The sequence below is a fragment of the Sorex araneus genome, chromosome 1 (assembly GCF_027595985.1).
Source record: "Sorex araneus isolate mSorAra2 chromosome 1, mSorAra2.pri, whole genome shotgun sequence".
NCBI classification, from domain to species: Eukaryota; Metazoa; Chordata; class Mammalia; order Eulipotyphla; family Soricidae; genus Sorex; species Sorex araneus.
In genome coordinates this window covers 8,707,723-8,722,079 of record NC_073302.1, presented here as the reverse complement: position 1 = coordinate 8,722,079, position 14,357 = coordinate 8,707,723, and the positions used below count along the sequence as shown (strand labels likewise).

General features: G+C 61.6%; 1 protein-coding gene across 3 annotated transcripts in view; it reads right to left on the bottom strand.

The window, feature by feature from the left end:
- DENND1A (DENN domain containing 1A) overlaps positions 1 to 14,357 on the bottom strand; it is a 549,524-nt gene that overhangs the window by 51,428 nt on the left and 483,739 nt on the right. For all 3 annotated transcript variants that reach the window (XM_055143062.1, XM_055143108.1, XM_055143161.1), the window contains 3 exons: positions 4,546 to 4,650; positions 3,859 to 3,946; positions 1,818 to 1,858 (listed from right to left, as the gene is read on the bottom strand). In XM_055143062.1, coding sequence (XP_054999037.1) covers positions 1,818 to 1,858; positions 3,859 to 3,946; positions 4,546 to 4,650 — 234 coding nt within the window. The remainder of the gene's footprint in view (positions 1 to 1,817; positions 1,859 to 3,858; positions 3,947 to 4,545; positions 4,651 to 14,357) is intronic.

Genomic DNA, 14,357 nt, shown 5'->3' with positions numbered 1-14,357 from the left:
TGCCTTCAGGTCTACAGAGGACGAGGCCGAGGTCACAGCGGGGGGGCGGGGAGGGGAACGTGCCGGGGTAGGCGGGAGCAGGCCATGGAGAGTGAGAGCTCCGAGTGCCGGCAGGCGCTGAGTGACAGGAGGACCGGACGTGGGGTGGGCTCCTGAGGGGCTGGCGGAGGTATCTACACCCGTGATCCTCAGCTCCCCAGTCCAAGGACTGTTGCTACCTCACGGTGTAGACCCCTGGCTACGCTGTGGAGCAGCTGCTCCGTGCGGGGCCTCCTGGCGCCCTCTGGGCCCCCAGGATGCGTGGAGGGGCCACGGGTGAAAGTCGTGCCAACAGCGGCCCTCTCCGAACAAGGGCTGGGAGACCACGCATGAGGGGGTCTGCGTTTATTTGGCTTTTGTTTTGGGCCGCACCCGGCAGTGCTTGGGGCTTACCCCAGGCTCTGTGCTCAGGGAGCACTCCTGTTGGTGATCGGGGGGTGGGGGGCAGGGGAACCAGATGGGGTGCTGGAGGTAGAACCGAGGCCAGCCGGGTACAAAGCAAGCGCCTCCCCGCTGGGCTGTGCTGTGGCACCTTTTTGTTTTGGGGCCACACCCGGCAGTGCGCAGGGCACACGCCAGCCCGCTGAGCTCTCAGCCCGGCCCAAAGAGAAAAACAACCCAGCTCTAGACTAAAGGCAGGTGTACTTTTTTTCCCTTTTTTTTTTTTGGAGAGGAGGTCGCTGGGAACCAAAACCGGAGCCTCATGTGTGCAAGACAAACGCTCTGAACACTGAGCTACATGCTGTCCCTAAAGCATCATTAGTACCAGACACCGCAGCGCCTGATCTGGGCCCGTTTGGGAGGCCGTTGCCAGTGAGACCCAGTGGGCATGTCCGAGGGTGAGGCGTAATAACACAATTAGGAAGACGGCCTCGGACCCCGGTGCCTGTGCACCGACGGCGGTGGAAATTCTGAGCGTCCGTTAAGCACGTCTCGAACTGACCTAGAAAGTGCTCCATTAGTAGGACAGCACGAACGCTTTTACCCACTCATTTATTCCATGCTGATTTCCAAAATTACGGGGGATCCGATTTCAATGGTCCTTTGGCGTATTAAGACGCCCTTTATCAATCAATCAACAAGTCCTTATTGCGTGTCTGGGACTTGCCAAGTGCCGGCCTGGCCGGCCGGGGGGGAACAAAGGGCGTCTTTCTTCGGGAAGTGCTTACGCTCGGCCAACTGTAGCCACCGCCGACGGGCCTGCCTTGGCAGCTGCGCCTGGCCGCGAGCGGGGGAGAACAGGCGTCACGGCACGTCAGCGGGGCCTGTTTACCTGCCTGCCTCCCCGGCGGGACGGGAGCTCCCCCCCGCAGCCCTCCCCACACAGCCCTGGGAAACAGAAGCCGGAGTTTCCGACCCGCGGTGATGCCAAGGCTCCCGGCACCTGGCACCTTGCCGGAGACCACTGCCAGCCTCGGCAAGGGGCTCAAGCGTTTCCCCACCTTGCCAGGGGCCTCTGCGGCGTGAGGGAGTGGGGAGGGGGCGGCCCTTCCTGACCCCACAGACACACCCCGGCCGGCTCCGCCAGGGAGTGACACGCTGTCAGCACCCCCGGGTGGGTGTTCCGGCGAGGGACCCGCTGGCGCCCGGGGCTCTGCATGGTCCCTCCTGCCACCTGCACCTGGCGGCGGAGGGGCCTGGCTCCGCGGGGCGGCTGCAACGCTCTGGCCTAACTCCAGCCGGCCGGGCGGGGGCGTGGGGGCGGGTGGGGGGCGGGGAGCAAGGGCGGCCAGAGGCCAAGGGGAGGCCCAGGCGGCCCCGCAGGGCAGAGCACTTACCCGGACAGTGGAGAGCCACTGGTGGTACAGCTTGTCGCTGCCTGTGGAGACAGGAGCCGTCGTGAAGGAAGGGCCGGGCCTGGGGGGCACCCGCACAGCCCCCCAGGCAGCCTCCCAGGGGTCCCGGCCCTGACTCAAGGCCTCCCCGGCCATGGAGCGCAGCCCGAGCCACAGCAGCCATAGGTTCGAGCGCCAGGGAGAGCTCCTGCCCACCCCCTCCCCACACCCCTGCCCACCCCCTCCCCACACCCCTCCCCACACCCCTGCCCACCCCTTTCCCCACCCCCCTCCCCACCCCATCTCCAAACCCCTGCCCACCCCTTCCCCACACCCCTGCTCACCTCCTTCCCCACACCCCTGCTTACCCCCACACCCCTGCCCACCCCTGCCCCACACCCCTGCCCACCCCATCCCCACGTCCCTGCCCACCTCCCATCCCCACCTCACACCTCTGTCTACCCTCATCCCCACACCCCTGCCCACCTCCCATCCCCACCTCACACCTCTGTCTACCCTCATCCCCACACCCCTGCCCACTCCCTCCCCACACCCCTGCCCACCCCATCTCCACGTCCCTGCCCAGCCCCCTCCCCACACCCCTGCCCACCCCCCTCCCCACACCCCTGCCCACCCCCATCCCCATGTCCCTGTCCATCTCCCATCCCCACTCCACACCTCTGTCTACCCTCATTCCCACACCCCTGCCCAGCCCATCCCCACGTCCCTGCCTACCTCCCATCCCCACCCCACACCCCTGTCTACCCTCATCCCCACACCCCTGCCTACCCCCTTCCTCACACCCCTGTCCACCCCATCCCTATGTCCCTGCCCACTTCCCATCCCCACCCTACACCCCTGCCTACCCCCATTCTCACACCCCTGCCCACCCCCCTCCTCACACTCCTGCCCACTCCTCATCCCCACACCTCTGCCCCGGACCTCAGGACCTTAGAGCTTCTCCCGCCTCTGCACAGCCTTCGGGGTCCCCCAACCTCCCAGGGCCTCCTTCTCAGAGGGGTCAGGAACCCCGGGGCAGGCCACAGCACAGGCCCCGGGGCCCCCTCACTGCAGGGCTCGGGGCAGCCGGGAGCCGTGGCCGCAGGGCCCAGCCCACGTTAGGGTCTCGCCTGCTGTCCCAGAGGCTCCGTGGCTGGGCGGGATCTGCTGACACAGGCAGCGCTTGTCCCCGGCCCCCCACGACGGCTCGTTCGCTCTTAGTCGGTTTTGTTTTGGGGGGGCACACCCCCAGTGGTGCTCAGGGCTTCCTCCTGTCCCTGTGCTCTGAGACCGGACAGGGATGGGCCGTGCACGCGTCCGGCGCCGTCCCCGCTGTGCCCCTCTCCAGCCCCCGCGCTGAGTTTTGACTTCGCCAGCCCAGACTGCAGGCGCGGAGCTGGGAGGAAGCCAGGCCGGGGCGCAGGACGGGGTGGCTCGGGTCCCCCTCGGGGCGCACGGCGGGGAGGAGGGGCAGGTGTGCGGTGCATGTCTGCGTGTGTGTGTGTGTGTCTGTGCGTCTGTGTGTGTACTGTCTGCGTGTCCTCACCCCTCCGTCCCCGCCCTCAGTCCCAAAGGTCAGCAGAGGCTGTGCCGTGACTTCCACCTTCTCAGGACACGGCGGCCGAGCCGGGGTCTGTGTCGGGGGTGCACGGACCTTTCTCTCCAACTCTGCCTCCTCAGGAGGGCCCGGGGGCCAGCCACAGGGAAACGGCCGGGACGGCCCGGGTCTCCCCCCAGCAAGGAGCCAGCACCCCAGTTTCGGCCAGGCCTCCCCACCCAATGCCCCCCCACACATCCTGCTGCTGCATGTGGCCGATGTGCCTACCCAGGTGCCTCTGTTCGCCCGCGCCCACAGGGGGCTCCCAGGGGCCCAGGACTAGCGAGCCGGAGGGGACATGCCCCTCTTCACAAAACCAGTCCCCGCACACTCCACGGCCAAGGCTGAAGTCAGTCTTCAGGGGCATGAGGGGCAGAGTCGCTGCCGTCCCTTGGTGCCCCTCCCCGAGCCCAGGCACCGGAGCCGACTGGACACAGGTCTCCTCACCCGCGTACTCGCCCATGTTGATCTCCTCCTCAAAGACGTCACTGAAGCCCTCGCCGGAATTGAGAAGGTCTAATCGGCCATCAATAAACTGTGGAAAGAAAGAACACGAGTGTGACTGTGTGACAGAGTGTGTGTGTGTGTGTGTGTGTGTGTGTGTGTGTGCACGCGCGCACCCACCCAGCTGGACCCCTTAGAGGCAGACTAAAGCACCTTCTGGTTCAGGGAGCAAGTGTCCACAGGCAGCTTCCAGCTGTGTGCTCCAAGGCACACATGCAAAATGCATGCGCGAGAGCATACAAACATGCACAAACATGTGAGCATGCACACAAACACACAGATGTCTATGCAAACACACACACACACATGCAAGCAAACATGCATATGTGAGATACGCAGACATGCGCACATACACAGTGCACACGCACAGGTGTGCAAACATGCACACATAGATAAGCACAGGCGTGCAAAGACGCACAAGTGCACACAGGCAAACAGGCACGCACACACTCGCTAATACAAACACAGACGTGCTCACACATTTGCCTACGTGCACACACACACACACACACACACACACATCGCAGACGTGCAGAGGGGCTGGGAGGGCCCCATCTCCTCCGGCCAGGCCCGCAAAGCCAGGGCCGAGAGTGGACACAGGGCTGGGGGCTCCCACGGGGAGGGGCTCACCTGCTTGAAGAGCTGCAGCTGTGTGGCGCTCTGCAGGAACTGTCGCATGGCCCCCGAGCGGTAGTGGGACACGAAGGCCTCCTCGCAGAAGGTGATGGGCTCCTCCTGGTGGGGGAGACAGACCGGCGGGTAGGGGAGGGGCAGGCCCAGCTGCACCCTGTGCCTCTGCCCTGGAGGGGGCGACAGGTGTCCACGCAATCCCTGCAGCGGGCGTCCTCCCCAGGGTGACAGAGCCCCTGGGGGCAGGGGCGGAAGCGGGAAGGGGGGCAGAGGGGAGGGGGGCATTCCTTAGCTCTTCATGCTCGGGGTAAAACCCTCTGGGCTCCCCCCGACCCTCGTCGCTTCTGCCAAAGGCGCCAGTGCAGGAAGAGTCTGCAAACGGGTTCTGGCCCGATCTTGACCAACCACATTCACGAGAACCCGCACCACTCGGCCAGGAAGCCAGGGAGGGTGGACGGTGAGCCGGGCCGGCTGGGACCCACACCGTGCTCAGAGGAGGAAGTTGGCTGTTCCCAAACTGCATTTTGGGAACATGCAGTCAAGAAAATGACACCCCAAGCTTTAAAAAAAAAAAAAAGTCCCTTCTGGCCGTCAACACCTCCATCCTTCTTTGAAGGCCTGTGGCACACACATCGGGCAGACAGGCCTTTAATTTCAGTGGTGTGTTCTCCACGCCGAGAGATCCCACTCTCCTATCCCGAGCTGGAGGAAGGGCCCCTCCCTCCGCAGGCCGCGCGGCGAGCAGAGACGTTTGAAGCTCCACTTTTATCCTGTTTTAATGAGTTACCTGAGTGCTAAATTTACTGTCTGCTGCTGCAGATTCCCAGAGTTCCTCCTCTTACACCTAGCCAATGTTAGCTCAGCGACTGGGCAGACGCTGGCAGAACAGGCTCACGGGGATAACCCGGAAAGGAAATCGAGGTGAGGTGCACCATTATGTTTGGACAGCTACAGCTCACCTGGTTTATAAAGACACGGCGGCAGCTTAGGAATAACAACAACAACAACAACAACAACAGAGCAGGACTGGAAGATGCATAAACGTGCACCAGGTATTTATCTGGGACACACGCGGCAGAGCCTTCGCACTTCCTAAGAGCCTGTTACCAGACCAGCACCGAGCTTCCTGGCGGCCCGAGCAAGAAGAAAATAATGCAAACTTGACATTGTCTGTGAGGGAGAGGCGGGGGGTGCATGTGGTAGCATGCGTGCGCCTGTGCGCGCGCGCGCTCGCATACGCACACACACACACACACACACACATATCCTCAATGCTCAGGAAAAAGGCAGTTTTGTCAAGACATTTCAGGGCTGTTCCCTCCTGCACTGAACTGTTGAGATTAACGAGTGACCGGCCCCAGTGCCCACCCAGAATCCCATTCCTGTGGCCTGAGGTTTTCCTCTTGACCCTGCAACAACACGGGACAACTGATTCTCCCTCTGAGCTCAGGCCCCTCCCACACATGCCGACAGGCCCCGGGGAAGCAAGCACCAAATCCGATGCTTCCTCAAGCTCCCAAGAGCCCCCCCCAACGCACGGCCGCCATCTCAACTCCCCAACGCTCACCCTGGCCCCAGCTGCCCCCTAACCGTGCCATCAGGGCTGCACCTGACTCGGGGGCTTCCGTCTCCCACGCCCCTTTCCTCTGGGTGCCCCACCCCCGTTTCCCAGGGACCCTCCTCAAGCTCTCCAGCCCCTTGCCCTGGACCCGCGTCCCTCCCCCTCTCCGGGCCCTCCCGGGCAGCTCCTGCTCTCTGGCCGGCGCTGCCTCTGGTCGCCTCTGTCCGGCTCCAGAGCTGGGATCACGGACACATGACGCTCAGCCTCCGACGAAAACCAGTTTCCGCCTCTGCCAGCACTGTGCTCCCTCGGGCAGCAGCCGCGTCTGCTGGCACTGACATGGGGCCCACAGACCCTTCCCGAGCCACCCTGAGGCCCTCTGTGTCGCCTTCCTGTCCCCAAGCCCCCATCACGTGCCCCGTCCCTCCCCACCTTCTGCTTCACTTTTCCATCCGTGCTGGACCTTCCCCGGGACGGTCTTCTCGTCTGCTTCACTCTTCCCCGCCGGCTGCTCCCCCGCAGCCCCTTCCTGGTGCATGCGGGGTGTTGTGTGTGTGTGCGCGTGCATGTGTGTGCACATGAGCATGCATGTGCATACGTGTGTGCATGTGTGTGCACGTGCGTGTGTGCATGTGTGTGTCCATGTGCGTATATGTGTATATGCGTGCACGTGTGTGTGTGTGTGTGTGTGTGTGTGTGCGCGCGCGCACGCTGGGGAACCCTCAGGGGCTTCTCCAGTGACTAGGAATTTAAGAAAATGCCTGCAGGACCCGTCACTACACTCTTTAGGGGTAGCCCCAAGCCTGGCCCCCAGGGCGAAGCTTGGGATGTTGGTTCAGAAATGCAGAATGGGGGCTGGAGCCATAGACCAGTTGCCTTGCACGTGGCTGATCCGGGTTCGATTCCCAGCATCCCATATGGTCCCGAGCACCGCCAGAAGTGATTTCTGAGTGCAGATCCAGGAGTAACCCCTGTGCATCGCTGGGTGTGACCCAAGAAAGAAAAAAAAAAAGGAAATGCAGAATGGGGCTGGGCAGAGCATGTGACCACGGTGCCTACCCACCCCCCCCACCTCCCCCTGTGGTGGGCTTGTGGTGGGGACTCTCTCCAGGTGGTAGAGTCCGCTCTCTGGTGCCCCTCCCCCAGCCCCAACTCTCCCCATGGTGCCCGGGGCTCCTCCCTGAGGCTGTGGGTCTCTGGGGAGCAGGAGGCACTCCTGCACACCCATCCCCCTGGGAGCTGGTGTGGGCGTCAGGGTGCAGGCCCTGTCTACACCCGATCTGCACTCAGACCCCGGATCCCCACGGTCCCCGCAGTGCCAGGGGTGGCCCTGGCTCCCCGAGCCGCAGGGCCCAGGCGGCACTGAGACGCCAGGGGCGGGGCGGGAGCTGCGGCAGAGAGAGGAGGGCGCTTGCCCTGCGCGCGGCTGACCAGGTTTCGAGCCCTGGCATCTGAGCAGCGCCAGGAGTCATTCCTGAGAGCAGAGCCAGGGGTAACCCCTGGTGTGGCCCCCAAACAAACGAACAAACAGAACAGGAGTAGCCCCAGGCCCCAGTGGACACCACCTGGCAGGCAGCCCCCCCAGGAAGAGATGCAGCAGGATCCTGCCAGGGCCCAGGCCTGCGGAGAGACGCGCCCCCCCGCGCCGTCAGGGCGACGAGCCCTAAACAAAGAATCAATGTGCCCCCGGCGGAGCCGGGCCCCCGTCTGGGTGGCTGAAGTCTGGGGGATTGTGGGTGCCCGGCGGGGGCTCCCCGCTGGTTCCGCAGGGCTGGGGGGGCTGCCGGGCTGACAGTATTTGCCCATTCTGGCCGCCGCTGGGGTATCGACGGGAGCCCCTGCCCGCGCCCGCTAGATTACAGTAAAGACATTCAAATCACAGGCGCGTGGGCCCGCGGTCCCTCCGCCCGGCATTAACCGCGCCGAGCGGGGAGAAGTCAGGAAGCCCTGATTAGCGCCGCGGCGCAGGGGAGCCGGGGGGCGCGCGGGAGCGGGAGAGGCAGCGAGGCGGGCCTCATGCATACGGGCTCCAGATTTGCTCCCAGACACGCAGATGCGGAGCAGCGGGGTGGGCAGAGCGGGGGGCGCAGATTAAAACCAGCTCCCGCCGGCTGAGCTCCCCCACACCCCGAGGCCCCCCGCCCCGCTCGGGGGCTCCCACCTTCCTCCCACTCACTCACAGCTCACGGGGGCACCGGCCTGTGGGAGCACAGAGGTCCTGGATGGACGAACGGGTGGATGGATGGATGGACGGATGGACGGACAGATGGGGGGTATGGACCCACGGGCGGACAGAGGGATATACAAACGGACAGAGCCTGGGCCGGAGGCGGCGCCTGTCTGGGTCCTGGTGTCCGGGCCACCCACAGCACCTTCCCGTCGGTGCGGAGGCATTTTCACCAGGCAGAGCCTGTCTCGGCGGCGGAGGCCTGGGGGGTGTCCAGAGTGTCTGGGCTCCCGCTGCCACGTCTCACCCGTGGAGCCGGGGCCCTGGGCCGGAAGAGCCGGGGAACGCGGGTACCGTCCCCGGGGAGGGAGGGGCGGGGCCCGGGGCAGGAACTGAGCTGAGCTGGATGTCCTGGGCTCTACTGCTGGTGGTCGTGGGAAGCCAAGGGGGACGCTGGGCTGGGACGGCACCGCGCAGGCCTGGCCACGCCCCAGGTGGCCCGTCTTGGAGACCTGATCCCTGGGGGTGTGACCCCGCGGGGGCTTGCTCCCAGGTGCCACGATGATGGCAGCTGAGGGCTCCCGTTTCCAGAGGAGGCAGCTGGGGAACAGCTACAGGGGGTGGGTGTGTGCGGGGGCGGTGGGGGGGGGGACAGACGGGCCCCGGAGCCCTCTGGGAGACACGTCACCAGCCAGAGGGAGAAGCCACGGGAGGTGGAGGAACAGGCGGTCCATGCATTAGAAGGCTAAAGGTCTCGGAGACAGAACTGAAGGGGCGGAGTCAGTCCACGGAGGTGGGCACACAGGCACCCCTGCTCTGGGCGAAGGGAGGAGATGGACCTCAGACCTCGGGAGGGAGCCAGCCCCAGTGCCGGGAGGGGGCCGGGACACGGGAGCTTCTGCTGCGAAGAAACTGGGTGGAGGCAAGGAGCTGAGGGGCAGGGGGCAGCCAAAACACCTGACACGGGGCCTCAGTTTCATCATCTGTAAAATGGAGACCAAGGGACGCTCTCCAGGAGTGACCCCGCACACAGGGCTGGTGACAGTTCCCCCCGATGGGTGTCATCATCGGGGAGAGGGGGTAGGGGCCTGCCGCCCTGTCCCCTCAAGCCACCGCAGCCTGGGGACCTGCCAAGATTCGCACGGGCGGGGGCAGCGGGCGGGCGCTAGGTGATGTGACCCCGTCCTGGTCACTTCCGCTGGCAGTAGCGGCCTTTATCTCACTGCCTGGCCACTGTGTGTGTGTGCGCGTGCGCGTGCGCGTGTGTGTGTGTGTGTGTGTGTGTGTGTGTATGTGTGTGTGTGTGTGTGTGTGTCTCAGGTGGGGGGGAGGGGGGCAGGGATTTTGTCTCTGTATCTCCCTCCTGGGCCTGGTGCCGGGGTCAGCGCGGGCATGCGGGCGCTCATGGATTATTCACCGAGGGGAGGGTCAGGGGAGTGTTTTGGAGAGAGGCTGACAGGGTGGTGGGCGCAGGGGGGCGCGTGGGGCAGGGGTGCTGGGGCGGGGAGGGCAGGGGGCCGGGGCAGCGGCTAATTAGACCACATGAGCGCTCGGCATCTGGCCGGGCGGCCGCAGTAGGCACTGTGGCTTCCGGGGTTGTCCTGGAGACGAGCACTGGACGGGCGCCGGGCCGGGGCAGCCCCACAGCTGCACGCCTGATGCCTCCCGACAGAGAGCGGATGGGCGGCTCTTTGCAGGGCCCCTGGTCCCGGGCAGGGCAATGCCACCACCTTGGGGATTGAGTCCCCCGAACCTCCGCCAGAGCAGAATGTCGCCCCCTGTAGGCCCTGCTGAACAGGTGCAGGCTGAGGGTGGACGGGAGGGGGCCAGTGCATGAGTATAGGGGGCCCTGCTTGAGGTCAGCCCTGCACCCCAGGGGTCGCCTCTCAGATTGAGAAACAGATCCTGAGCTTAAGGGCAAGAAAATTATGGAAGAGCCCTGGAGACAACATGAGATAGGAAAAAAAATTCTTTTCTTTTATTTTCTTTTTGGGTCACACCCGGCGATGCACAGGGGTTACTCCTGGCTCTGCACTCAGGAATTACCCCTGGCAGTGCTCAGGGGACCATATGGGATGCTGGGAATCGAGCCCGGGTTGGCCGTGTGCAAGGCAAACGCCCTACCCACTGTGCTATTGCTCCAGCCCCTATTTTTTTTTTTAAACCAAGATTAAAGTTCTTTGGGAACTGCAAAAAAAAAAAAAGGCACCTGTCTGGAGAGACAGCCCAGCACACTGGAGCACTGTAGCACCGTTGTCCCCTTGTTCATCGATTTGCTCAAGTGGGCACCAGTAACGTCTCCATTGTGAGACTTTGTTACTGTTTTTGGCATATCGAATACGCTGAAGGGAGCTTGCCAGGCTCTGCCATGTGGGCGGGATACTCTCGGTAGCTTGCCGGGCTCTCCGAGAGGGATGGAGGAATCAAACCCGGGTCAGCCGTGTGCAAGGCAGACGCCGACCGCTGTGCTATCGCTCCAGCCCAGCAAGCACACTAGTCTTCAAAAAAACATGATGCCTCCAAATCCTCCCAGGGAGCCCACCCGGCTGTGAACTCAGGGGGCCTCTTCGGAATGGGGGTGGGGAGCTTCACCCCCACCTTTTTTTTTTTAACTGAATCACCATGAGCTATAGTTACAAAGCTTTCATGTTTGAGTTTCACTCATACAATGATTGAACACCCTCCCTCCACCGGTGCACATTCTCCACCACCAGTGTCCCCAGTATCCCTCCCCCCCCCATCCCACCCTCCCCTGCCTCTATGGCAGGCAGTTTCCCCCCCACTCTCTCTCTACTTTGGGGTATTATGGTTTGCAATACAGATACTGAGAGGTTATTACGTTTGGTCCTTTATCTACTTTCGGCACACATCTCCCATGCTGAGCAATCCCTCCAACCATCACTGACATAGTGATCCCTTCTCTATCCCAGCTGCCTTCTCCCCCAGCTCATGAGGCAGGCTTCCAACTATGGGGCAATCTTCCTGGCCCTTGTGTCTACTGTCCTTGGGTGTCAGTCTCATATCATGTTATTTTTTTTTAAAGAATTTTATTTTATTGAATCACCATGTGGAAAATTACAATGCTTTCAGGCTTAAGTCTCAGTTATACAATGCTGAAACAACCATCCCTTCACCAGTGCCCATATCCCACCACCAAAAAAACAAAACAAAACAAAACAAAACAAAACAAAACAGCATATCTCCCATCCCTCCCCCCGCCCCCCCGCCACGTAACTGATAAATAAATTTCACTTTACTTTCTATTTACTATGGTTACATTCAATATTTCAACACAAACCTCACTATTATTGTTAGGAGTACCCCACTAGAGTCAGACCTGTTGTGAAGAGATATGAGGTTTTGGATTTCTGTACTTTAGCAACTAAGTCCAGGGAGATTTCTTCCAGATATTGGATCATTGCAAGCTTGTAAACCCCATCTGTGGTCGTCATAATATGATGGTCACCACGCCCTTCATCCCTGGCAAGGAAGAGGCGAGAGAGAAATACCTTTCCCCTCCTAGGTGCGCATGGGGTCAGGGCTTAGTTCTCAGTCTGGAGACATTCTGCGAGGAGCTGCCCATGCTGAAAAATTTAGCTGGCGTCTGGAGTCACGCTCATGCAGCTGCGGAGAGGCCGCACACACGTGCGGCCCCCGGGATCACATCTTGGCAGCCATCATATCATGTTATTTTATATTCCACAAATGAGTGCAGTCCTTCTGTGTCTGCCCCTCTCTTTCTGACTCATCTCACTTAGCATGATACTCTCCATGTCCATTCACTTATAAGCAAATTTCATGACTCCATCTCTGCTAACGCAGTTTTCCTTTTCTACCTGAGGCCCAGCAACTCGAAGCCATGCCCGACACACTCCCAGACAGAAACAGCCCAGTTCCACCGCCAAACCTCACCAAACTGCCACGCCACCAAATTGTTCCAGGTTCACAGCTCCTGGGCGGACCCACACTCTGAAGTTCATAGTACTATCAGCCTAGTGGGATTATGCAGCATAGGGACATAATGATGCTCAGGAGTTACTCCTGGCTCTGCACTCAGGAATTACTCCTGGCGGTGCTCAGGGGATCATATGGGATGCTGGGAATCAAACCCGGGTCGGCCGCATGCAAGGCAAACACCCTCCCCGTCGTGCTATGGCTCCAGCCCCAGAAGGGAAAGTTTTGTGGGTCACCCACCATGCACAGTGAGTGGAAACAATAACCAGGAAGTTCAACCCGCACCAACCAGCCCAGTAAATCCTCAGACAATGACTTCAATGACGCCACTGTGAGATACAACAATGATCACGGATTGGCTTTCCTTGATCTAAGTTTGGGGATAATTTCATTGCTTTTTGCATTATAACAAACAATATGAAGTAAATGTATTTGTGCCTAAGGGGATAGGCTGGGTGGTGGAGGGGGAGGCTGGGAACAACTTGGTAAATTATCATTATTATCATCATGATCATCATTATCCCATTGATCGTTGAATTACTCAAGCGGTCTCAGTAATGTTTCCATTTGTCCTAGCCCTGAGATTTTAGAAGCCTCTCTTTACTCGTCCTTTCCAGTGGTGCCGCATTGGAGGCTCTTTCAGGGTCAGGGGAATGAGACCCATCATTGGTACTGGTTTTGGCATATGAATAAGTCACGGAGAGTTTGCGAGGCTATCCCATCCCCATGGAAAACTCTCAGTAGCTTGACAAGTTCTTCCAGAGAGAGAACTAGGCTATAAGATGTCTCGTGCCCACAAGGTGGCCGCAAGTACCACTGGATATGCCACCCCCAAATAGATACATAACATGGGATCTAGAGGGAGCTTGCATGTGGCTGCCCTGGGTTCAGTCCCTGGCACCGCATATGGTCCCCTGCGCCCTGTCAGGAGTGACCCCTGAGTGCAGAGCCAGGAAGAAGCCCTGAGCACGGCCAGGTGTGGGTCCTTCCCCACAAAACCCCATAAATAACAGACGATCTCCCAGGGACCGACCGGCCGACTCAGGTCCGCTGCATCCTACCAGGGGACAATTGTCACCCTAGCGGGAGGCACCGGCTATGGCTGAATTCACCACACTCTGGCTGATGTTGGCATGAGTGTCTGGATGTGGGGCGGTCACCAGTCAGCCGTGGCACCAGAGCCGATGGCCATTCGGCCACACAGCAATGACAGGCCCGTGCAGGTGTGCGTGGCGCTTCCCCAAAGTCACAGAAGCAGGAAGCCTGTCCTCCCCTGCACCCCCCCCCCCCCACGGCCACCGGAACCTGTTTCCTGCCTTCTTGCCCGCTGCCGGTCTTCAGAGAGATGGGTGCAAGAAACGCACCCCAGAACGGAGTCACGGCTTTATCCTGCAGAGAGGCGCAGCCGGTGATGCTCGCCCGGGGCTTACCCCCGGCTCTGTGCTCAGGGATGGCTCCTGGCGCTGCCCGAGAAGGGGATGCCGGAGACTGAAGCTGGGTCAGCTGCGTGCAAGGCAAGCACACTCCCTGCTGGACCATCTCTCCGGCTGCATCGGAGGGGTCTCACCTTACCCCGACCTCCGCAGAGCCTCCAGGGCCGCCTCCCGCCCCCACTCCCCCTGGGGACGGAGGGCTCAAAACATCTGTTCTCGTGGTGGCACGGACACCCCCGCTGAGCCGGGGCAACCCTGGCCGCGGGGTGTCTGTGCCTGGAGTCAGGATCTGGGGCCAGCAGGTACCCAGCGGGCTCTTCTGCTGAGCTTGGTGACCTGGTGGGGGCGCGGTGGGAAGTGAGGGCGCCAGGTGTGGGCGGGGCTCAGTCTTTGCACGCAAACGTCACGAACACAGTCCCTGGCCTCGCCCACGCAGCCTGCCCCAGGGACCCTGCTTTCCAGGGGAATCTGCCTCCACAACTCCCAGCGGAGGCAGCCGTGAGCCCCCGGCCACGCCCATGTGCGGTGGTCGAACCCAAGGCCAGTAAAGCTGCGTCCCGAGGTTATCTGGTACCTGGGCCGAGGCCGGCAGTGACGTCCTGCCAAGGGCCACGTTACCTGCGGCTTGGCCGGCTGCTGGACACGCACCTGGGAGACCAACCGGGCAGCGGGGGCTCCGGGCCTGGGGGACGAGGCG